The 23,317-nt window shown below is 41.2% G+C and overlaps 1 protein-coding gene across 1 annotated transcript in view; it reads right to left on the bottom strand.

Moving 5' to 3' along the window:
- iqgap3 (IQ motif containing GTPase activating protein 3) overlaps positions 1 to 23,317 on the bottom strand; it is a 56,604-nt gene that overhangs the window by 25,483 nt on the left and 7,804 nt on the right. The window contains exons 3-21 of the mRNA XM_079569345.1: positions 22,921 to 22,998; positions 22,781 to 22,857; positions 22,624 to 22,691; positions 22,438 to 22,551; positions 21,547 to 21,725; positions 19,381 to 19,459; positions 16,403 to 16,566; positions 15,333 to 15,420; positions 14,022 to 14,185; positions 12,329 to 12,489; positions 12,146 to 12,261; positions 10,601 to 10,764; positions 8,078 to 8,168; positions 5,872 to 6,036; positions 5,667 to 5,809; positions 3,646 to 3,816; positions 3,488 to 3,571; positions 1,727 to 1,798; positions 1,593 to 1,662 (exon numbers count right to left, since the gene is read on the bottom strand). Of these exons, the coding sequence (XP_079425471.1) occupies positions 1,593 to 1,662; positions 1,727 to 1,798; positions 3,488 to 3,571; positions 3,646 to 3,816; positions 5,667 to 5,809; positions 5,872 to 6,036; positions 8,078 to 8,168; positions 10,601 to 10,764; positions 12,146 to 12,261; positions 12,329 to 12,489; positions 14,022 to 14,185; positions 15,333 to 15,420; positions 16,403 to 16,566; positions 19,381 to 19,459; positions 21,547 to 21,725; positions 22,438 to 22,551; positions 22,624 to 22,691; positions 22,781 to 22,857; positions 22,921 to 22,998 (2,248 nt within the window). The remainder of the gene's footprint in view (positions 1 to 1,592; positions 1,663 to 1,726; positions 1,799 to 3,487; positions 3,572 to 3,645; positions 3,817 to 5,666; positions 5,810 to 5,871; positions 6,037 to 8,077; positions 8,169 to 10,600; positions 10,765 to 12,145; positions 12,262 to 12,328; positions 12,490 to 14,021; positions 14,186 to 15,332; positions 15,421 to 16,402; positions 16,567 to 19,380; positions 19,460 to 21,546; positions 21,726 to 22,437; positions 22,552 to 22,623; positions 22,692 to 22,780; positions 22,858 to 22,920; positions 22,999 to 23,317) is intronic.

Genomic DNA, 23,317 nt, shown 5'->3' with positions numbered 1-23,317 from the left:
TCGTTGTACTACTTGTAGAAGACAACATGGTGCCACAGGAGCACAAATGATGGCGGACTTACCAAGAAACAGAGTCGTACCAAACGAACCACCCTTCACCAGAACTGGAGTGGATCTATTTGGGCCATTCAGCGTCAAGCGGGGAAGATCATCTGTAAAAAGGTATGGAGTGATATTTACCTGCCTTGCATGTCGTGCGGTCCATATTGAAATGGCAACATCATTGGAAACGGACTCCTTTATTCAAGCTTTACGCCGCTTTATTGCAAGAAGAGGACAGGTGAAAGAAATGAGATCGGATAACGGGACCAATTTTGTTGGAGCTGATCGCGAGCTCAGAGAGGCAATAAAGAAGTGGAATACTGCACAAATTGAAAACAGCCTGATCCAACGTGACATCACATGGTTATTCAATTCACCATCCGGATCCCACCATGGAGGGGTCTGGGAAAGAGTCATCCGCTCCATCAGGAAAATCTTGGGTGTTACACTGAGAGAACAAAGCTTGGATGAGGAAGGTCTTCAGACATACTTCTGTGAATGCGAAGCCATTCTGAACAGTAGACCTATTACCATGCCTTCCAATGATATTAGTGATCTGGAAGCTCTTACCCCACAGCACTTACTCCTGCTCAAGACTAATCCCAACTTACCACCGGGACTCTTCCATAAGGACGATACTTATGCTCATAAAAGATGGAGGCAAGTTCAATATATGAGCGACTTATTCTGGAAGCGCTGGACCAAAGAATATCTGCCTCAACTTCAGAAGAGACAAAAATGGAACCATCCATCAAGGAACTTCATCCCGGGAGATGTAGTCTTAATCGTTGACGAATCAGCCCCTAGGGGATCATGGCTTATGGGAAGAATCGTTAAGACTATGGCGGATGAGCATGGAATGGTCCGCAAGGTTCGAGTCAAGACGAAGACAAATGAACTCGAGAGGCCGATAACCAAGCTATGCTTACTTCAAGAAGCAGTGTAGAGCTGTTGGACTATTACCAAGTTCAACTTCAGAAGAAAGACATTTTAAGTTGTAATTGTTTCTAAGATAGAAAGCAATTAGGGCCGGGTATGTAGAGGCCAAAGTACAATTCATTATAATTTAAGTAAGAATTTATGTTAAAGGGCTAAACAAGATAATTTAGAATTTCATTAAGTTCATGTAATAGTTTAAAACATTAAAAAAATGCTAAAATTCATGTGCTTACAATATTTAGTACATATGGATAAAAAGGTGTACTGCCCCTTTAAGATCAGGCCCGCTCCGGTGACCTTACGTTGATTCTCTGTTTTATTGATTATTCAGAACTTGAGAGCTGTGGAAGCGAACGGTTTTCTTACCTGCAACTATAGCATATAGGAATCTTTATTTTTTGAGCCAATGTTTCTTTTTTTGTAACACTGAAATAAACAGTGATGTTTTATCTTTTAAACAACGTTTCCGTGGTGGATATGTGGAACTGTTTTTCTGAGATAAGAAACTACACTGGACAAACTTTGGCTCACTTGGAGTGCTGTAGTAGTATTGTAAGCCATCGCACATCTCAAGATTTCAAACCTCTACAGTCAGTGTGAGCGCTCCTCACCCAGCAGCCTGTACTCCGCCCGGGCCTTGTTGGCTCTGAAGAACGCCTGGATCTTCACCACTGCGTTCACCTGCGCAAACACACGGATGCCGTTCACCAGTCATTTTGAATCAAACCTACAATGCGAGACTCACGTTTCTCCTGAAGAAGCGCAGCCTTTCCCTGTAGCGCCTCCTCTGCAGCCACATCCGCACCAGCGACTGGATCTGCAAAACCAACACACAAGAACCTGATGGAGGAAATATTTTTTGTTTTATTTAACCTCTCTCTATTTAACCACCACCCACCAAAACCAAATGCATTCTCCTCTTTGCCATTGTCGTTACTTTTTATTTCCCTTATGTGTTTTTGTCACTTTGTCTGGCACTTTTGTTACTTTTTTAAAGCATTTTGTCACTTTTTTGCTTGATTTTTGTCACTTTTTTTGCTGGATTTTTGTCTTTTTTTTTTTTGTTGGACTTTTGTCACTTTTTTGCTTGATTTTTGTCTTTTTTTGCTTGATTTTTGTCACTTTTTTTGCTGGATTTTTGTCTTTTTTTGCTTGATTTTTGTCTTTTTTTGCTGGATTTTTGTCTTTTTTTGCTGGATTTATTTATTTTTGCTGGATTTTTTTTCACTTTTTTGCTGGATTTTTTTCACTTTTTTGCTGGATTTTTTACTTTTTTGCTGGATTTTTGTCATTTTATATCCTCATTTTCTTCTCGTTTTTTTGTCGCTATTTTGAAGAAGCTTTTAGATTTTGAGAACTTGGAGAACAGGAGAAAACATGTTCAGGTGGGAGTTAAGAGGTTAAATCTTTTCAAACATTTTTCTAAACTGTCTCCCACAAAGGAAATGACCATATTTGGATTACAGCGTCATCTCGGTCACAGCCTTTCGTGTATTTGTGAATGAATCATGTTGAAGTTACTTCCTGGAAACCTACAGCATTAAAACGAAGATATTAAAGGCACACTGCGAAACATTTTGGATTATACTGCTGCCATTAGTACAAAACATGTTCCAAATGAGCAGCTCGACGCAGAAAATGCTCGTAATAAAAGACTGGATCTGGATAAGAACATAACCTGTTTAAACCTCAGATTTTGCTGCCTTTAGTCTCATCTCCACAGAGATGAGCAGGAGACGAACTGGAGACGTCCCCACTCCGAGTAAAATTAGTCATGTCTGAGGAGCTGAGCCACAGCAAAGGCTCATGGGTGTTTATACATTAATGATTAACCTCTTAACTCCCGCCTGAACCGAGAGGATCTATTTCCTCAAGTCAGATTTTTTTTTCATCATTTTTTTGTGAAGTATTATATATTTTTGCAACTTTTTTGTCATTTTTTGGGTCATTTTTTTGTAATTTTGTGTCAAATTTTTATCAAATTTTAGTAATTTTTTTGCCACATTTTTGTCATTTTTTTGTCAAATTTGTTTCACATTTTTGTATTTTTTTTGTCCCATTTTTGTAATTTTTTGGTACATTTTGGTCATTTTTTCAAATAAATTTTTTGTCATTTTTTGTCACATTTTTGTATTTTTTTGTCACATTTTTGTCAATTTTTTCATCAATTTGTTGTGACATTTTTGCCACCTTTTCATAAATTTTTCATCACTTTTTTGCCAGTGTTTTCTCACTTTTTTGTCACATTTCCATCATTTTTTTCGTCTCAGTTTTGTTGCTATTTTCACAGCTTTTTTCCAGAAGCTTTTGGATTGGGGTAAAGCCAAACTGGAAAAAATGTGCTCGGTTCAGGTGGGAGTTAAGGGTTTAATTATCAAAATATCGGTCACAAAACAAATGCTTGTATCTCAGTTTATTTATTGATTAAAATTCTACGCTGTGGCTTTAAGGAGAAAACTACAAATCTCAACATCGACACTGAAGCATATGAAGCAGAAAGACGCACCTTGAGGACCGCCCTCCAGTTCATGTAGAGGTACTGCAGGCGGCGGCGATACGACCTCTGAGCCAGGACCCTCCTCCAGTGCGACTGCACACGCGTGACAAGTTCATTAACACACGTACATGCTGAGCAGAGGACAGTTCCGTGTGTGTAACCTGTACCTGGAGCGTGACCACGGCCTGGACGCTGTCGGTGAAATGCCGGTGCCTCTGGTGCAGCCGGCGCCTCAGGAGGAACCCTCTGGCCGCCGCCTGTAATCGCACCACGAGGCGCTCGCTCTGCTGCCACTGGAGGTCACGCGTGTGCTCGGCCGACACGCGAGTCACCACGGCCTGGACACGCATCAGGAAGAAATCAGTCAGGAGCTCCCAGTACAGGCACTTTTACATGTTTAAAGAGATGTATAGCAGTTATTTAGCAGGGCTGGGACGACCTGCTGCTGTCACGTTAAAGTAATGATGATGATAAGTCTGATTACCTTGTGTAAAAGTCACTTTCTCGCTTTTTTTTTTACCCCTTTTTCCCCAGAAGCTTTAGATTTGAATAAAGCCAGACTGGTGAAAACGTAGGGCTGCTCGATTATTGAAAAAATAATAATCACGATTATTTTTGTCATAATTGAAATCACGATTATTCAAACAGTTATTTGTTGCCTTTAAAAAAAAGTCAATCTTTATTTTATTTATTTATTAATCAAAACACTATGATGATGTTTTATGTTTTCTGGACAGTCATAAAAGTACAAATGATTTCAAGTACGCCTTGATTAAAGAGAGGTCCCTGTTTCACACCTGCCCCCTGCTGGCCGGCCCTCACACCTGCCCCCTGCTGGCCAGCCCTCACACCTGCCCCCTGCTGGCCAGCCCTCACACCTGCCCCCTGGCCTGATGACATCATCACACAGCGCCGTTTGTTTTTATGTCAGACAAAAGCATGAGCCGCGGCACGTGAAAAGCGAAGGGAAAATAATCCCAGCGGCCTGAAATTGGAAAAAAGAAAAAAAAAAACAATCGATTTTTTTGCGATTATGCTAATTTTGTAATCGTTTACTGTTGTAATCGAAATCGTAATCGAATTTCGATTAATTGCACAGCCCTAAGTTCAGGTGAGGGTTAAGAGGTTAAACTAAAACATCGACACCGGGCACTCTGCTAAAGGTGCGTCCACATTGAAAATACATGGAGGCGCCTCGGGGAGCGTCAGGAGGTACCGCCAAGAGGTCCCGCCTCCTGTGTGGCGCGTTTTGAAGCTTTTCGTGCGTGGTAAGCTTTCGACATCCAGCGCGGCCGATACCAGACTTGGGAAAAGTTTAACTTTTTGGAGAAATTGGCGTAGGTTGAGCCCCCGGGGCAGATGTTCTGCCGGCCCTTCAGATGTAAACAAGTCCCGGAGGTTTAGCTTCATTGTGAACCGGAGCTACAGCAGCTCTGGGACTTTTACAAAGACACATCAGTGTTTCTTTATCTAAACACCAGGATTAAAAGACAAGAAAACTTATTTCAGAGGCTGAATCTGCGCTGGGAATGTGTTTAGGCCTCGAGGAGCCTGTTGTAGCATTAGCACTGGAGAAAGCTAATGCTACAAGCTAACTCTCCGGTCCTCACGTGAAAACGAGAAATATGCACAAATTAAGTGAATAAAACCACATCTACATTAAGAATCGTTTAACAATGATCACACACTGAGCTGGGCTGAGTTTGTAATCATCTACAATTAGCTCCGGGAGAAAACCATAGCTCGTTAGCTCAGCTAGCTCGCATTGAGCTCCGGTTTTCTCCTGTGAAAACAAGTATTATGCACTAATAACGTCAACAAAGCCGCCTTTATTGTGATCACACGCTGAGCCGGGCTTCACACATGTGTGGTTTATTACAGACTTTTAATCAACAATGAGCTGTAGGCGATTGTAACAAGCTAACGGGGCTAACGGGGCTAACAGAGCCTGTAGCCACTTGCTACTGGCACAACATATGTCCCATATTCAATCGTATGGGCTGGATATAGACTTAAATACTGGGGAGTTTTTGACGCCCGAAAAGCTTTTGGGGTGGAGCCTGGGCCTTTTATTTGCTCTGTCCGATCCCGTCAGATGTTGAAGCTAAGGAGGAAAAGGAGGAAGGGCCTGGCTGGTGTAATTTAATGTAAAGTGACCTGGAGTGTTGACAGGGGGAGTGTCTCTCACCTGGAGGTCTTTGCGGCTGAGGAAGAGCGCGTTGGGGCTGTCGGCCTGGGGTTTGTCCCAGCGACCCTCCAGTTTGTTCAGGTGGAAGTAGAAACAGTCTCCGTCCTCCAGCGCCGCCTGGATCCACGGACTGCTGCTGCCGGCTGCCACACACAGGCTCATATTAAAACACACACCCCGCTGATGTGAGGCTGGTTCTCCGTACCTGTGCGCGCCCGCTGCTTCATGAGCGCCCCCAGCTGCTCCTGGTACTGCGGGGCACAGCGGGGCACGAGGCTCAGCCGGAGCTCGGGCAGAGACAGGACTCGGAAGGTCTGGGAGCAGCGCTGTTCTCTCACGGCCTGGTTCACCGCGGCCAGCGCCAGGCACACTGACACACACACACACATTAGCTCTGCACACTGGATTATCGAACCTGCCGCTGCCTTCAGGGGCTGGACTGAACTCTGGGCTGTTTCTTTACACAAACACTACGGCTCATGAGGCGCGACAGTGTTTACTGAGGGTCCTTGTATCATAATTAACCCACTGTGAGCTTTACAGGGTGTCTGCAGAGTTGGACAAGTCGAATTTAAGACTTTTAAGACCTCAAAATCTCAAAAATAAGACCTGTTTTTGAACGCGCAATATATAAACGGACTGTAAAGAAAATCACTGTCACAAAAATCCAAGAGTCAAACTGTTGTTTTTGATGTCACAGTGGGATGTTCAAATGTAAGAACTTCATTTTTCACATTTAACAACCATTCAAGTTTTAACCCCTTAACCCCCACCTGAACCGAGCACTTTTTCTCCAGTTTGGCTTTACCCCAATCCAAAAGCTTCTGGAAAAAAGGTGAGAAAATAGCAACAAAAATGAGACGAAAACAATGATGGAAATGTGACAAAAAAGTGAGAAAACATTGACCAAAAAGTGACGAAAAATGGATGAAAAAGTGGCAAAAATGTCACAAAAAATTGACAAAATGTGACCAAAAAAAAGACAAAAATTTGATAAAAAAAATTGACGAAAAAATGACAAAAAAGTTACAAAAATGAGTTGAATACCCACAAAAAAATTATGGGAAAAAGATCCTCTCGGTTCAAGCGGGAGTTAAGAGGTTAACAACCTTATCCCATAATAAGAATATTGAGATTGAATAATTACTCACAATTATCGACTGAATGAAAGAAAACAACAGATATTTAGTTTCTGTATTTAAAATGCTTTGTAATACTTGAGCTGGTTAAACATTCACTGTTTCTAAAAATAAAAGCAGCTTTTCCACTCGTTTGCAAAGAACAAAACACTGTCAACTTTACAACTCATTAATCATAATTATTTTAATGATATTATTATTAGGCCAGAATCTAGTCTGGGTTTTCTGTTTCCTAAACTTGTTTGTCTGATGTTTTGATGAACAAAGTGAGAAACGTGTTTCTAAAGTAACAGGACTTTCTCTTTCCTTCTGTCCCTGAGCAGAGGAGCGTTCGCTTTGTGTTTCCCAACATTTGGACAAACTTTATTGTGAATGATGCCGTTCATGACCTTGAGTTGGATATGTACAGCGAAGGATGTAAATGAACACGGACAGCAAAGACTAAATCAGTTTCTGCTTTTTGTCACCAAACCTCCTCTTATAAAACGTTTATGATGTTTATTAATACCATGAAACCGACGGGTCAAACTTAAAGGAACAGTTCACCGTTTTTCACATGAATGATCGCATTTTGAGGGACTATTTTCTAGCAGATCACTCCGCCGCTGCGTAGCTTATACAACCACGAAGCTGATGCTGCTCAAATATAAGTTCTTTTAATCGACACAGACATTTATATGGTTAGTCTGGTGTTATAAGTAATTTGCCTCAGGTGCTCTGTGGAGCGGGTCACACTGTTTTTAATGCAGGCTAGCTGATACCATAGACATGCACTAGCCTTTCACTAGCCTAACGCCACGAAACTCTTCAAATATACACTCTGGATAACTAGGAAATGAGGCCCTATGTCAAAAATCCTGTAATATCCCTTCAAGCCCTGATTTTAATTTACAGCTTTTTCTTTATTTCTGTGGTAAGACAGAAAGAAAGAACAGGGAAAGGAAAACATTTCAGAGATTTAAATCAGATCACTGACAGAGTCCTTCTGCCACACTCGACTATCGCTGAGTTTATCCTCATCGCTGCTTCTGTGCATTTATTTGTCTACTTTTTAAACTAAATTGTGCACAAATAATTGGGTCGCTGAACGTTAATTTTTAAGACCAGTTTACCATGGATTTAAGACCAAATAGGCAGAATTTTAGACTTTTTAAGACTTTTTAAGACCCCGCGGATACCCTGTTATAAAACCGGTTAATCTCCACTTTTACAATGTTGCCCTGAAAATGATCACATAAATGTTTCCAGATTCTTTCTTGTCTGAACACTCACTCTTCAGGGCCTTCTGAGTGTCCTGATTGGCTCGCAGCACTTGCTCCTGGATGTCCGTCAGCCACAGCCCGGCGCCTGGATCCCGAGCCGCCTGTAAACACACACAAGCCTTTTAAACGAGAAGCAGGAATGAACTCGCTGTATTAAAAGGGGGGGTATTATGCAAAATAGACTTTTTTAAGCTTTACATCATGTTATTCTGTCATTCCCTCATTAAAAACATGGCTGAAGTGTTGCCTTGGCACATTCACGTATTTCTGAGTAATCTGCAAAAACTCTGATGGCGGCCATTTTAGGGATAGGTTTGCCTGAGTCCTCCTAGGAACGCCCCCACCTCCTGGAGACGCCTCCGAGCTTTCGTCACCAGCCGAGTAACCAACCACTGCTCCTCAGCAGAACCCCCTCCCCACTGATGCCACAGACAGCGTGTGGAGGGGGCGTGTCTAAAGGCTCAGAGGTTCTTAAGCCCTTAACTCCCACCTGAACCGAGCATATTCTCTCTAGTTTGGCTTTACCCCAATCCAAAAGCTTCTGGAAAAAAGGTGAGAAAATAGCAACAAAACTGAGAAGAAAACAATGATGATGTGACAAAAAAGTGAGAAAACTTAGACAAGAAACTGACAAAAAATGTACAAAAAGATGACAGAAAATTGACCAAAAAATGACAAAAATGTCACAAAAATTTACAACAAATTTACAAAAAAATGACAAAAATGTTACAAAAATGTGACAAAACAATTGACAAAAAAGGTTAAAAAAAATGACAGAAAGTGACAACAAAATTACGAAAAATTTGCAAAAAATTGACGAAAAATTAACAAAAAAAGTTGAAAAAAATTGACCAAAAAATGATGATAAATTTATGAAAAAGTGGCAAAAATGTGATAAAAAATTGACAAAAAATTGACAAAAAGTGACAAAAAAAACCTACAAAAAAGTTACTAAAATGAGTTGAAACCCCCCCAAAAAATGATGGGAAAAAAATGAGAAATGAGAATGAGAAAAACGATCCATTCAGATGAGTTTTGTAGATCTTAGCTTTCAAATGAGGCGTTACACTGGCCTACAGGATTTGGGTAAAGCTGAACTGGAGAAAATGCTCTCGGTTCAGGCGGGAGTTAAGAGGTTAAAGAGACAGAGGCCTATTTCAAGACATTCACTACAGCCATTTTGAGAGAGACATTTTATACAAGGCAGTTATTCTAATTTACTGCATTTACAGACCAACAGAAGGTTTGGTCATCATTGTAGTGTGATATAGACTGGTGCTATGTGGCTGAAAAAAGCAGAATACCCTCTCTTTAAGGCTCTTCTTTATTATCTAAACATGTGTTTTAAAAAGTTTTATTGATGGAATCTACAGAAAGATGCCAATGCGTGTGGTCAGAGAAGCAGCCTCTTCATTAAAAGTCCTGGAGGAGAACAGTTGACAAACAAATACGACTTGCCTAAGAAACATTTTTTTAAGTATCTTCACGTCAGAAGTTTTGTTACTAATGTATTGAAGTCGACTGTGCAGCCCCAACTGTCCACTATAGAAAATATGGCTGTTAACCATCATCACAGTAGGGGCTTACTTTCCAAATTTTGTAATATTTTGATTACAGCCTCAAAAGAAAGTAGTCTTTCATATTTGCAAGATTGGAGATCCGACATGGAAACAGACATTTCAGTTGAGGAGTGGAATAACTCCTGTTTACTCACACAAAAACAAACTATCAACACAAGATTCTGATTAGTGCAGTACAAGCAACCTCCATCACACCAGTGAAACTCCATCATTTCAACCCTAATATTCCTGATGACTGTGTCAAATGTGGTAAAGAAAAGGGGACACTTTATCATTGTACTTGGCAGTGTGAGGAAATTCAAATTTTTTGGAAGCAAATTTGTGCGCTCATTTCTGATTTAATTGAATGTAGAATGCCCTTAGACGGTAAACTGTGTATATTGCAAATCTTTCCAAATAGCTTCAAATGCAATACAAAAAACAAGAAACTTTTTGTTTGGTGCAGGCGAAATATGTTATTGCTTTGAAATGGAAGGACACAGATGTGGATTAAACTGATGACCAGTAACTTAGCGCTGGAGAAACTGACATACATTGCTAAAGGAAAAATGGAGGACCCTTTATACGCCTTGTAAAAGACTTTGATTTGTAGAAAATAATTGTGTTGTAATTGAGTGAAGGGTGGGTTTTAGGGTCGGGGGAGGGATTTTATTTAATTTTCTTGTGCTTGTGTATGTGTGTGTTAGAATTGAAAGTTTCAATAAACATATTTGTGAAAAAAAGTCCTGGAGTCCAGGAGCTGCTTCAGCGTCGGCCCCTCCCTGTCTGTCCCGCTCCTTCGATAAAACCCACTCATTACCGCCTCATGTTTAGGGAAATCTTATTCATAAGTCACTTTACATTGCCTTTAATGGTCAAATGGAGGCGGGCAGAGGGCGTGTCCACGTGGAATCAGCGAAGGAAAGATTGTGTGATTGCGAGAGTGCGTGTGTGTGTGAGTGCGTGTGTGTGACCTGTGCACGCTGCTGCTGGGCTCTCCGCAGAAGGCCCAGGTACCGCGGGGCGTTGGTGGGAACGACTGCGCTCAGGCCCAGAGACGGCTCCTTCAGGACGGACACGAGTCTGTGGACGTCTCCCTCCATCACCGCCTCGTTTACCAGAGACACACACAGCAGTTCTGGACAGAGAATCACAGCGCCGCCTTCAGGACGTCACAGGAACTCACCACACGTGTAGCAGGTCAGAATGATCCAGGCTGTGGTTTAAATAACTCATAAATAAATAAAGACGTTCCCTCGCTGACCCTCCGACCAGTCACAGGTTTTCTCACTGAAGAAGTCTCACTGATGTTTGCTGTAGCTGCTGTTTAATGGCTTTGGAGGATATGCAAATGTACCATATCAAGTTTATCTCCATTGTCAAGAAATATGGAAAAATGGAGAAAAATTAAGAAATTACACAGAAATGGGCAAAAATAATAAATAAAATAGGGCAAAAATTGGCAAAAATAAATAAATAAAACTGGCAAAAAAATTGGGGAGGATATGTTTTTTTTTATTTTTTTTTTATCAAATTATAATTCTAAATTGGGGAAACAAATAAGAAAAATGGGGGAGTACACTTGGAAAAAATTGGGAAAAATTGAGAAGTAAATTACACAGAAATGGGCAAAAACAAATAAATAAAATGGGGCAAAAAATGTTAAAATTTGGGAATAAAAGAGAAACAAATGGGGGGAAATGGGTTAAAAAAAAGTATATAAAATGCGGGGGAAAAATGATGGTAAATTGGGAAACAAATTACGCAGAAATGAGGAAAAATTGGCCAAAACAATTATAAAATTGAGAGAAAAAAAGAGAAAAAATTGGGGGGAAATGGGTAAAAGAAATTATAAGACGGGGGAAAAAATGAGGGTAAATTAGGAAACAAATTAGGAAAAATGTGGGGAATAAATCTGGGGAAAAAATTAGAAAAATTGAGAAATAAATTACGCAGAAATGAGGAAAAATTGGCAAAAAAATTAAACAATTAAAAATAATAATAATTGGGGGAAAAATTGGGGGGGAATGAGATTTTTTTAAAATCAAATTATAATTATAAATTGGGAAAACACATTTATAATTGTAATTGGGGGAGTAAATTTGGAAAAAATTGAGAAATAAATTACACAGAAATGGGCAAAAATAAAATAAAATAAAATGATAAAATTTGGGAATAAAAGAGAAACAAATGGGGGGAAATGGGTAAAAAAAAAAATAAGATGGGGGAAAAAATGAGGGGAAATTGGGAAACAAGTTAGAAAAAATGCGGGGAATAAATCTGGGAAAAAAATGACAAAAATGGAGAAATAAAGTACGCAAAAATGAGGAAAATTGGCCAAAAAAATTAAAAAATTGAGAAAAAAAAAAAGAGAAAAAATTGGGGGGAAATGGGTAAAAAAATATATATAAAATGTGAAAAAAGTGAGAATAAATTTCCTTTTTGTCGCTGTGTAAATGTAGATGTTTGCAGCACATTCATGTATCTTTCTGACAGTTTGCTAAAAGCCCTGGACGTACGCTCGTGCTGCTCCTGGGCCTCGCCGTTCACAGAGTTGATCTCACTCTGCAGCTGGTTCCAGTTGAGCACGGCTCCGTTGGTCCGGCGTTTCAGATCCTGCAGGGACTCGAAGTATCTGGAGAAAGAAAGAAGGCGGCGGCGTCAGAGAGTTTGTTCTTCACGGCGTTTGGATCAGGCCTCACCTGTGCAGCAGCTCCGGCTCCACGTCGCCGAGCGAAGCCGCAGAACTGACCAACGACGAGCTGAACTTCTGCATAAGCCCCGCCTCCAGGGCCTCGTTAATGAGGCCCACAGAGGTCAGCATCTCCACGGCGACAAACAGCTCCTCCTGCTGCAGCGCCTTCTGGTGGACACACAGACAAACAGTAATTTATTATAAATCATGTAAAATACTAAACATTTCCCGCAAATTAACCTCTTAACTCCCGCCTGAACCGAGAGCAGTTTCTCCAGTTCAGCTTTACCCAAATCCTGTAGGCCAGTGTAACGCCTCATTTGAAAGCTAAGATCTACAAAACTCATCTGAATGGATCGTTGTCCTCACGTCATCAGATTTTTTTCCCATCATTTTTTGGGGGGATTTTCAACTCATTTTAGTAACTTTTTTGTCACATTTGTCCTTTTTTTGTCGAATTTTTGTCATTTTTTTTGTAAAATTTTTATCAAATTTTTGCCACTTTTTCATCATTTTTTTGTCAATTTGTTGCCACTTTTATGTTATTTTTTCGTCCATTTTTTGTAAATTCTTCATTTTTTGTCACTTTCTGTCATGTTTTTGCCCTTTTTTTGTCAATTGTTTTTTTCATTTTTTGTCACATTTGTGTTTTTTTGTAAATTTTTGTGACATTTTTGCCACTTTTTCATATTTTTTTTGGTCAAATTTTTTGGTCACCTTTTTGTCAACGCTTTTCCACTTTTTTCGTCAATTTTTTGTCATTTTTTGTCACATTTGTATGACATTTTTGCCACTTTTCATCATTTTTCGTCATTTTTTTGTGCATTTTTTATCACATTTTTGTAATTTTTTTGTAAATTTTATGTAAATTTTTGTGACATTTTTGCCACTTTTTCATATTTTTTTCATCTTTTTTGTCAATTTTTTTCCACTTTTTGATTTTTCGTCAATTTTTTGTAAATTTTTCTTCATTTTTCGGCACTTTCTGTCATTTTTGCCATTTTTTCATCATTTTTTGGTCAATTGTTTTGTCCGTTTTTTGTCACATCTTCATCATTGTTTCGTCTCAGTTCTGTCGCTATTTTCTCACCTTTTTTCCAGAAGCTTTTGGATTGGGGTAAAGCCAAACTGGGGGAAATGTGCCCAGTTCAGGTGGGAGTTAAGGGGTTACAGACACTGCACTCTTTTTTTGGCTTTACCCAAATCTAAAAGCAAAAAAGTGGCAAAAGAGCGACAAAAACAAGCAGAAAAAAAGCAACAATAACACATTAAAAAAGCGACTAAAACGTGATGTGATGAAAACTAGATGAAAATTAGATGAAAAAGTGACGAAAACATGACAAGAAAGCAATTGAAATAGCGCTAAAATATAAGCAAAAACACAACAAAAAAGCGATAACAAAAGAGGAAAACACAACAAAAACTATTCCAAAAGCAACAAAAAAAAATCAACAAGAAAGCCACGAAAACACGACAGAAACGCTTTGAAAAATGTGACAAAAAAGCGGCGACAAAAAAGTCATGATCAATTTTGTAGGTCTTAGCTTTCAAATGAGGCGTTACACTGGCCTAGAGGCTGTAAACTCCAGTCGAGAAGCTTTTAGATTTGGGCAAAGCCGAACTGTGCTTGGTTAAAGTCTGTTTTTGACACCTCGCTGCATCTGCTTCATAATTAAGTGAAAGCTTGTAACGTTTATGACCTGTGGGCTCTGCCTCTGGATCTGCTGCAGCTCCGTGTGGTAGAGACGAGCCGCCGTGGGGAGCAGGGGGGGCAGGTCGAGCGCCGGACTCATCAGGGCGCTCAGCGTGAGTCTGGGATCGGAGCCGCTCAGACTCTGGTTCAGCTTCAGCAGAGCGGCGTCCACTGAAACACAATCAAGCAATGCGTTTACCTTAATATGTGTAAAAACAGTCATGTGTCCCAAGTTTATACACTTAATGCCATCTGACGGTTACCATAAATGCTGTAATATAGGCCGGGGCCTTTATTTACTCAAGGGCATCAGGACCAGGCCTTTATTGGAACCAGGCCACAATTAGAGACAGGCCTTTATTTCTATTTGAACAAAACGGTCGACCAGGAAAACGAAGAAAAACGAGATTTGTGTCCATTTGCACCTAAAATATTAGGTTCATTTATTAATGAACATTTCAAACCCTCTCCCAGCGGCTGGAACATTGACGCCTTTTATTTTGTCGGGACAACAGGAAGTGTTTCGTTGCTGTTAGCGGAGCTTTAACATCAATGTCACTGCAGGTTTCTGTTTCGTTTTTACCGGACCGGATTATTTGTTGTTATCTTGTGTAAAAGGCGAGTTTAGACGGAGCGTTTGTGTTTGTGATCGATCATGAGACTGACCCGAGAGAAGACGAGACGCTCGCGCTGAAGATCCAAATATCGTCACAGGAGGTTTGAAAAGTGGCTAAATCTGTGTCAAAGTTACGCTCGGATCAGCTCCTCCGCAGCGTCCCCCCTCGGCCCGGGTTCCCGTTTGTTACTTCCTGCACGTGAGTTTTCATTTACACCAGTATGAGACACATTCTTAACATGGGGAATATTTCTTCTGTTATAGTTTCTAATAAAAGCCCCGGCCTGTTTTAGAGACCGGCTTTAATTTGCCTCCGCCAGCCGCGAACCCGGCCCCTGTCGGAGACCCGGCCTCTGTCGGAGACCCGGCCCCTGTCGGAGACCCGGCCTCTGTCGGAGACCCGGCCTCTGTCGGAGACCCGGCCTCTGTCGGAGACCCGGCCACTAATGGAATACAGGCCAGTATTACAGAATTTACGGTATTTAAGTGTTAAAGGTACATTATGCAACTATGCAATTGTCCCTGGGGCACATGTTAACCACCAATACACTGAAAGGTCAAATAACATTAATATTAACTTAACTATTAACTTTTTTATAAAAAGCTGCGTAATGCACCTTTAAGACTGAAAAGTGCATTGACATTATTTTTTTTTGTCTCAGCCCCAGTGTCTGCATCAAACTGTGATGCTTTAGGTTTTACCGCTGTTCTTCCTCTGGGCCTCTCGATTGGCCGCAGAGACTCCCTCCTGCAGCTCCTCGGGATCCAGAGGGTCGACCCCGCCCTGGTCCTGCAGAGGTCAGAGGTCAGAGAGCACAGGTGAGGAGGCACATGGAGAGAGGAAACAACACATATTTCTGGTTTGCAAAACCAGAGAAAGTCCCCAAAATATTGAGATATTAATTTCTGTCAGTATCGCTCAGCTCTAGGAAACAGTTGCAAGTCCTTCTCTCCTCAGATGCTGCACTTTTAAAAATAAAAGCTTAGGGAGAAAATAGAGAAGAGAGGGGAAAAAAAGGGGAAAAAAACATGTGGGTGTAGATACTGCAGAAAAAGAAAGATTTTGGGAAAAGAAATGGAACAATTAGAAAGAATAGGAGGAAAATCATGGAAGGATAAAAAATGAGAGAAAAAAAGAGGAATAAATAGGAGAAAATATGGGAAAGATCTGTAAAAATATAAAGAAATATTTTTTTTTAAATTGGGGTAAAAAAAATAGGGAGGAAAAAATTGGGGAAATATGGGAAAAAAAATGTAAGACGTTCAAAAAAATAGGGAAAAAATTGGGTAAAAAAATGTGGGTATAGATACTGCAGAAAAAAAAACATTTCGGGAAAAGAAATTGAAAAATGAGAAAGAACAGGGATCATGGAAGCATAAAAAAGGAATAAATGGGAGAAAAATATGGGAAAGATTTGTAAAAATATAAAGAAATAAATTTTAAAAAATGGGGTAAAAAATAGGGAGGAAACATTTGGGGAAATATGGGGGGAAAAATGTAAGAAGTTACAAAAAAAAATAGGGACAAAATTGGGGAAAATTGGGAAAAATATGGAGAAACAATGTCGGAAGTTGAAGGTGAAAAATAATCTGAAATCATTTGAGAAATTTTTTTAAAAATAAATAAATAAAGAGGGAAAATATATCTATCTTCGTGAGTGACAAAGCCAAGATATTTTTCCACATTTCCGATGGTTTGCAAAAATATCGCCTGGTCCTCGTTATCGAGAAAGTCCCTAAACAAACTGAGATATTCGTCTTTGTCTCCGTACCAGAGCTTTCTGCTGCCGGTCTGCGCTCAGCTGCTCCAGGTACCACAGGGCCAGCTCTGGACGGAGGCCCCGGAGGGACAAACAGGGCAGAGACAGCGCCGCGAGCAGAGCGGCGTCATCATCAGAGTCCAGGGCCTGATCCACCTGCTCCACCGCCCAGTGCACTGAAACACACACACACAGGTGAAACTAATCCGCTCCACAGCCCAGTGCACTGAAACACACACAGGTGAAACTAATCCGCTCCACAGCCCAGTGCACTGAAACACACACAGGTGAAACTAATCCGCTCCACAGCCCAGTGCACTGAAACACACACACACACACACAGGTGAAACTAATCCGCTCCACCGCCCAGTGCACTGAAACACACACACACACACAGGTGAAACTAATCCGCTCCACCGCCCAGTGCACTGAAACACACACACACACACAGGTGAAACTAATCCACTCCACAGCTCAGTACACTGAAACACACACACACACACAGGTGAAACTAATCCGCTCCACAGCCCAGTGCACTGAAACACACACACACACACAGGTGAAACTAATCCACTCCACAGCTCAGTACACTGAAACACACACACACACACAGGTGAAACTAATCCGCTCCACCGCCCAGTGCACTGAAACACACACAGGTTAAACTAAACCACTCTAAAGAGGCGCCTGATCCACCTGCTCCACCGTCCAGTGAACTGAAACACACACTAGGGCTGCTCGATTATAGAAAAAATAATAATCACAATTATTTTAGTAATAATTGAAATCACGATTATTCAAACGATTATTTGTGGCCTTAAAAAAATCTTTATTTTATTTATTCATTTTTATTATTATTTTAAAAAACAACTATGGACTACATTTTCTTTGGACAATAAGAGCATTTTTTTTTTATATGCTCTCGTTTCTAAACTAATCATATAGGGACACCTGCCCCCTGCTGGCCAGCCCTCACACCTGCCCCCTGCTGGCCAGCCCTCACACCTGCCCCCTGCTGGCCAGCCCTCACACCTGTCCAACAGAGCGGCGCGGCCTGATGACATCATCACACAGCGCTAATGTTTTTATGTCAAACCAAAGCCTGAGCCTCTAGCTCGTGAAATGCGAAAGAAACAGAAACAATCATCTCAGCAGCATGAAATAATAAGAGTTTGCTTTGAGCTCCGTTGATCTGCTCCTGAAGAAGAGTTTTAGACTTTTCTACTAAACAAAACCAGAGTCTGAGCAAAGGCATCGAGGCTTCTAAAACAGCTGTTCTCCTTCAGCACAAGGTGAGCTCTTAACAGTGGCATTATCTCAAGAGTTAAAAATATTAGTAGATATTATTTACAGTTCTGTCACGCTGCGCTGGTGTTTCAGCTGATCAGACGCGTCACACAAACCGCGGACTTTTTGCGCTTTGGACGGACGAGCGGGAGGGCATCCTTAATAATCGTTTGTTCTCGATTATGCTATTTTTGTGATCGTCTAGTGTAATAATTGAAATCGAAACTAATCTGCTCCACAGCCCAGTGCACTGAAACACACACACAGGTGAAACTAATCCGCTCCACCTCCCAGTGCACTGAAACACACACACACAGGTGAAACTAATCCGCTCCACCTCCCAGTGCACTGAAACACACACAGGTGAAACTAAACCGCTCCACCTCCCAGTGCACTGAAACACACACAGGTGAAACTAAACCGCTCCACCTCCCAGTGCACTGAAACACACACAGGTGAAACTAATCCGCTCCACCTCCCAGTGCACTGAAACACACACAGGTGAAACTAAACCGCTCCACCTCCCAGTGCACTGAAACACACACAGGTGAAACTAAACCGCTCCACCTCCCAGTGCACTGAAACACACACAGGTGAAACTAATCCGCTCCACAGCCCAGTGCACTGAAACACACACAGGTGAAACTAATCCGCTCCACCTCCCAGTGCACTGAAACACACACAGGTGAAACTAATCCGCTCCACAGCCCAGTGCACTGAAACACACATAGGTGAAACTAATCCGCTCCACAGCCCAGTGCACTGAAACACACACAGGTGAAACTAATCCGCTCCACAGCCCAGTGCACTGAAACACACACAGATGAAACTAATCCGCTCCACAGCCCAGTGCACTGAAACACACACAGGTGAAACTAATCCGCTCCACAGCCCAGTGCACTGAAACACACACACAGGTGAAACTAATCCGCTCCACAGCCCAGTGCACTGAAACACACACAGGTGAAACTAATCCGCTCCACAGCCCAGTGCACTGAAACACACACAGATGAAACTAATCCGCTCCACAGCCCAGTGCACTGAAACACACATAGGTGAAACTAATCCGCTCCACAGCCCAGTGCACTGAAACACACACAGGTGAAACTAATCCGCTCCACAGCCCAGTGCACTGAAACACACACAGGTGAAACTAATCCGCTCCACAGCCCAGTGCACTGAAACACACACAGGTGAAACTAATCCGCTCCACAGCCCAGTGCACTGAAACACACACAGGTGAAACTAATCCGCTCCACAGCCCAGTGCACTGAAACACACACAGATGAAACTAATCCGCTCCACAGCCCAGTGCACTGAAACACACACAGATGAAACTAATCCGCTCCACAGCCCAGTGCACTGAAACACACACAGATGAAACTAATCCGCTCCACAGCCCAGTGCACTGAAACACACACAGATGAAACTAATCCGCTCCACAGCCCAGTGCACTGAAACACACACAGGTGAAACTAATCTGCTCCACAGCCCAGTGCACTGAAACAGATACAGATGAAACTAATCCACTCCACAGCCCAGTGCACTGAAACACACACAGGTGAAACGAATCCGCTCCACAGCCCAGTGCACTGAAACACACACAGCTGAAACTAATCCGCTCCACCGCCCAGTGCACTGAAACACACACAGGTTAAACTAAACCGCTCCAGAGAGGCGGACCGCAGCGTGTGGGGACTCACTGTTGACCACGCCGATGTCGCGCTGGATTTCCTTTCGCGTTAAATACTCCTCGTAAATGTCCTTCTCCGCGGCTCCGCCCTGAAACACAACGGAAACTCTTAAAACTGTGGCATTTTAACCTCTTACCACCCGCCAAAACCAAATGCATTCTCTCCTCTTTGCCATTGTCATCACTTTTTATTTCCCTTATGTGTTTTTGTCCCTTTTTTATGGCACTTTTGTTACTTTTTTGCTGGATTTTTGTCAATTTTTTGCTGGTTTTGTGTCACTTTTTTCCTGGATTTTTGTCATTTTTTTTCTGGATTTTTGTCTGGGGGGGTGTCACTTTTTTCCTGGATTTTTGTCATTTGTTTCCTGGATTTTTGTCATTTTTTTCCTGGATTTTTGTCACTTTTTTCCTGGATTTTTGTCACTTTTTTGCTAGATTTTTGTCACTTTTTTGCTGGATTTTTGTCATTTTTGTCAATTTACATCCTCATTTTCTTCTCGTTTTTTGTCGCTATTTTGAAGAAGCTTTTAGATTTGGAGAATTTGGAGAACAGGTTAAAACATGTTAAGAGGTTAACTCACTTTCTTCAACAGACTTTTTGAAGTGAATAGACGGTTTATAGACGGACTTTTTCACAGCAGATTGGTTTGTAATGAGTTAATTTACTCATTTACATTTCCTTGAGTAAAGTAGGTGACACTTTTAAGAGAAGTTACATCAGAAGATGCCATTATGTTTTGTTTATTTTTACTGCTCTGTCCATCACAGACAGAGCAGCTCATGTCCTAAAGCTCCTCAATGCTTGTGCTTTACTCATTTATGTATTTTTATGTAACAATAGTATTGACATGTTACTTATTACTGCAGATAAGTGGTCTCTTTTCTCCTTTACTTCAGCTCCGTGTGGATTTTCTCCTGTGTTTATAGTAACTTATCCAGTAGCTTAACAGTAGTAGTAGCTTAGCAGCTCAATATAAACATTCTGTATCTCTTTATTTTGGATTTTCTGAGGAGTCTTTAGTCCCTGGGTTAGTTTTTCAGATGTTAGCAACATTAGCATCGTTAGCCTGTATGTTGTAAACACTGCCTACGCTGCAGCACTAACAACATTTAGCTCTGGTTAAATCCAGCTCAGACTCTGATTAATAGGTTTGCAAACTTCAACATATGCCACATTTTATGCTTCTTTGCACTTACGCTGTATTTTCCTCTAAAACAGAGCATAATGATTAATTGTTAAGACACTTTTTAAATCGATTAAGCCTGTGATGTGATTGACCCCTTAACTCCCACCTGAACCGAGTACATTTTCTCCAGTTTGGCTTTACCCCAATCCAAAAGTTTCAGGAAAAAAGCTGTGAAAATAGCAACAAAACTGAGACGAAAACAATGATGGAAATGTGACAAAAAAGTGAGAAAACATTGACAAAAAAGTGACGAAAAATTGATGAAAAAGTGGAAAAAATGTCACAAAAATGTCACAAGAATTTGCCAAAAAAAATTGACGAAAAAATGTCAAAAATGTGACAAAAAATGACAAAAATTTGATTTAAAAAAATGAAAAAATGCAACAAAAAAATGACAAAAATGTGAAAAAATGTGCAAAAAAATGTGACAAAAAAATGACAAAATGTGATAAAAATTGACGAAAAAAAAAAAAAAAAATGTGACAAAAAAAAAGACAAAAATGTGACAAAAAATGAAAAAAATGTGATAAAAAATCGACGGAAAAATGACAAAAATGTAACAAAAAAATGATCAAAAAAATGACCAAAAAAATGACAAAAATTTCATGAAAAATTTATGGAAAAATGACAACAACAAAAAATACAAAAATGTGGCAAAATGTGACAAAAAATGACAAAAATTTATTTTTAAAAAATGTACGAAAAAATGAAAAAAATGGGACAAAAAAATTACAAAAATGTGATAAAAATTTGACGAAAAAATGACAAAAAAGTTACAAAAGTGAGTTGAATACCCAACAAAAAAAATGATGGAAAAAAAATCTGATGACGTGAGGAAAAAGATCCTCTCGGTTCAGCGGGAGTTAAGTGGTTAATCGATGAAATGATGAATCTGGTCTAACAGATGTGGCCGTGCCCTGGTGTAAAGACTCCATTTACTGCACATCTGTATAATAACCAGAGCTTAACGTCGTCCTCTCGTTTCTTACCCGGTTCTTTGCGTTGAGCGTCTTCTGCCTCCGGCTCTGCTGCAGCAGCTCCTGGTACAGCTCCACCAGAGCGTCCTGCAGGTCTTCCATCATGGCGTTGGGATTCCTCAGAGCCTGAGCCGTCGCCTCCACGCGGCCCCGGTCCACCGCCTCGTTTATGGCGATCACGGCGGCGTGCACTGGAATCAGCAGGAGGCGGGTTAGAGGAGGGCGATATATCGGCAACAAGATCAGATCGAAATCGCTGTTTGGAAGAATTAATGCAAATGTACAATATGGAGTTCATCTACAGTCTGAAGAAATGGGGGGGAAAAATGTGGAAAAATAGTTAAAAATGGGAGAAAATAGAGGGAATTAGCAAAATATGGAGGGAATGGAAAAAAAAACAATTGCTAAAAAATGGGGTAATAATTGGAAAAAATATTGCAAAATAACAGGGGCAGGGGGGAATGGGAAGAAAAAGAAGGAAACGATGATTAAAAATTGGGAAAATATTTGGGGAAAAATAGAAAGGAAAGGGTGGAAAATTGGGGGAAAAGTTAGGACAAATTGGGAAAAAATGGGAATCAATTTTGAGAAAAAAAAAATTAAAAATTGAGAAAATAATTGGTGGGCGGGGAGGGCAAAATATGGGGAATGTCAATTAACACAGTCTGAAGAAATGAGGAGAAAAAATGGGGGAAAATAGAGGGAAGTAGCAAAATATGGAGGGAATGAAAAAAAAAAAAATTAAAATAGAAGAAAATTTGGGGAAACAATTGCTAAAAATGGGGTAATAATTGGGGAAAAATAGAAGGGAAAAGGTGGAAAAAATATTTTAAAAATTGGGGGAAAATTTAGGACAAATTGGGAAAAAATGGGTAATGTGGGCGGGGCAGTGGGCGGGCTCACCTGCCGCCTGGTCCACTGACAGCTCATTGGCCAGAATCCCCCCGATCTTACTGAACGCCGGCATCTGGATCCCGAACTTATCCAGCTCCAGCTTCATGTTGTTGATCTCCTCCTCTACAAACGTAAAAAGCTCCTTTACAATGAAGACTCTTAAGCTTCAGTTTATACACATGTCCGTCTGCTCACCTGTGAAGTTGACCTTCCCGTATAAGTCGTGGATCTGCGGGGCCAGTCCCAGTCTGTACAGGTACAAGCTGCAGAGGGACAGAGGGTTCCATTTTAGAACATAAATGTTCCTTCAGCTCCTCATGTGCGAGACGCTGAATCTGAAATGTGAACTGACCTGAGCGCGTGCAGGCAGTAGACCACACGGGGCATGTTCTTCTTGTCATAAACGTCCGTGGTCTCGGGGTAAAAGATCTGCAACAACACAGAGTGAGTGAGCAGCCAATCAGAGAGCAGTGTGTGGTCAGGTGACCGTACCGCGGGCAGACCCAGCGCCGACATGGCCGTCCTCCAGTGGTTTATGTTGTCCGTGTGGCGGAACTGCAGCCCCAGCGCCTGGAGAGGAAACCACCAACACGGTTAGACTCTAAGTAATGGGAGAGGTTATGAGGAGCGAGAGGAGCGAGAGGAACGAGAGGAACGAGAGGAACGAGAGGAACGTGAGAGAGTGTGAGGAGAGAGTGTGAGGAGTGAGAGGAGCGTGTGGAACGAGAGAGCGTGAGGAGAGAGCGTGAGGAGAGAGCGTGAGGAGAGAGCGTGAGGAGCATAAGGAATGAGAGGAACAAGAGGAGCGTGAGGAGAGAGTGTGAGGAGAGAGTGTGGAGAGCATAAGGAACGTGAGGAGAGAGCGTGAGGAGCATAAGGAACGTGAGGA

Source organism: Gobius niger, assembly GCF_951799975.1.
Source record: "Gobius niger genome assembly, chromosome: 13".
NCBI classification, from domain to species: domain Eukaryota; kingdom Metazoa; phylum Chordata; class Actinopteri; order Gobiiformes; family Gobiidae; genus Gobius; species Gobius niger.
This window is presented reverse-complemented; position numbering and strand designations above follow the sequence as displayed.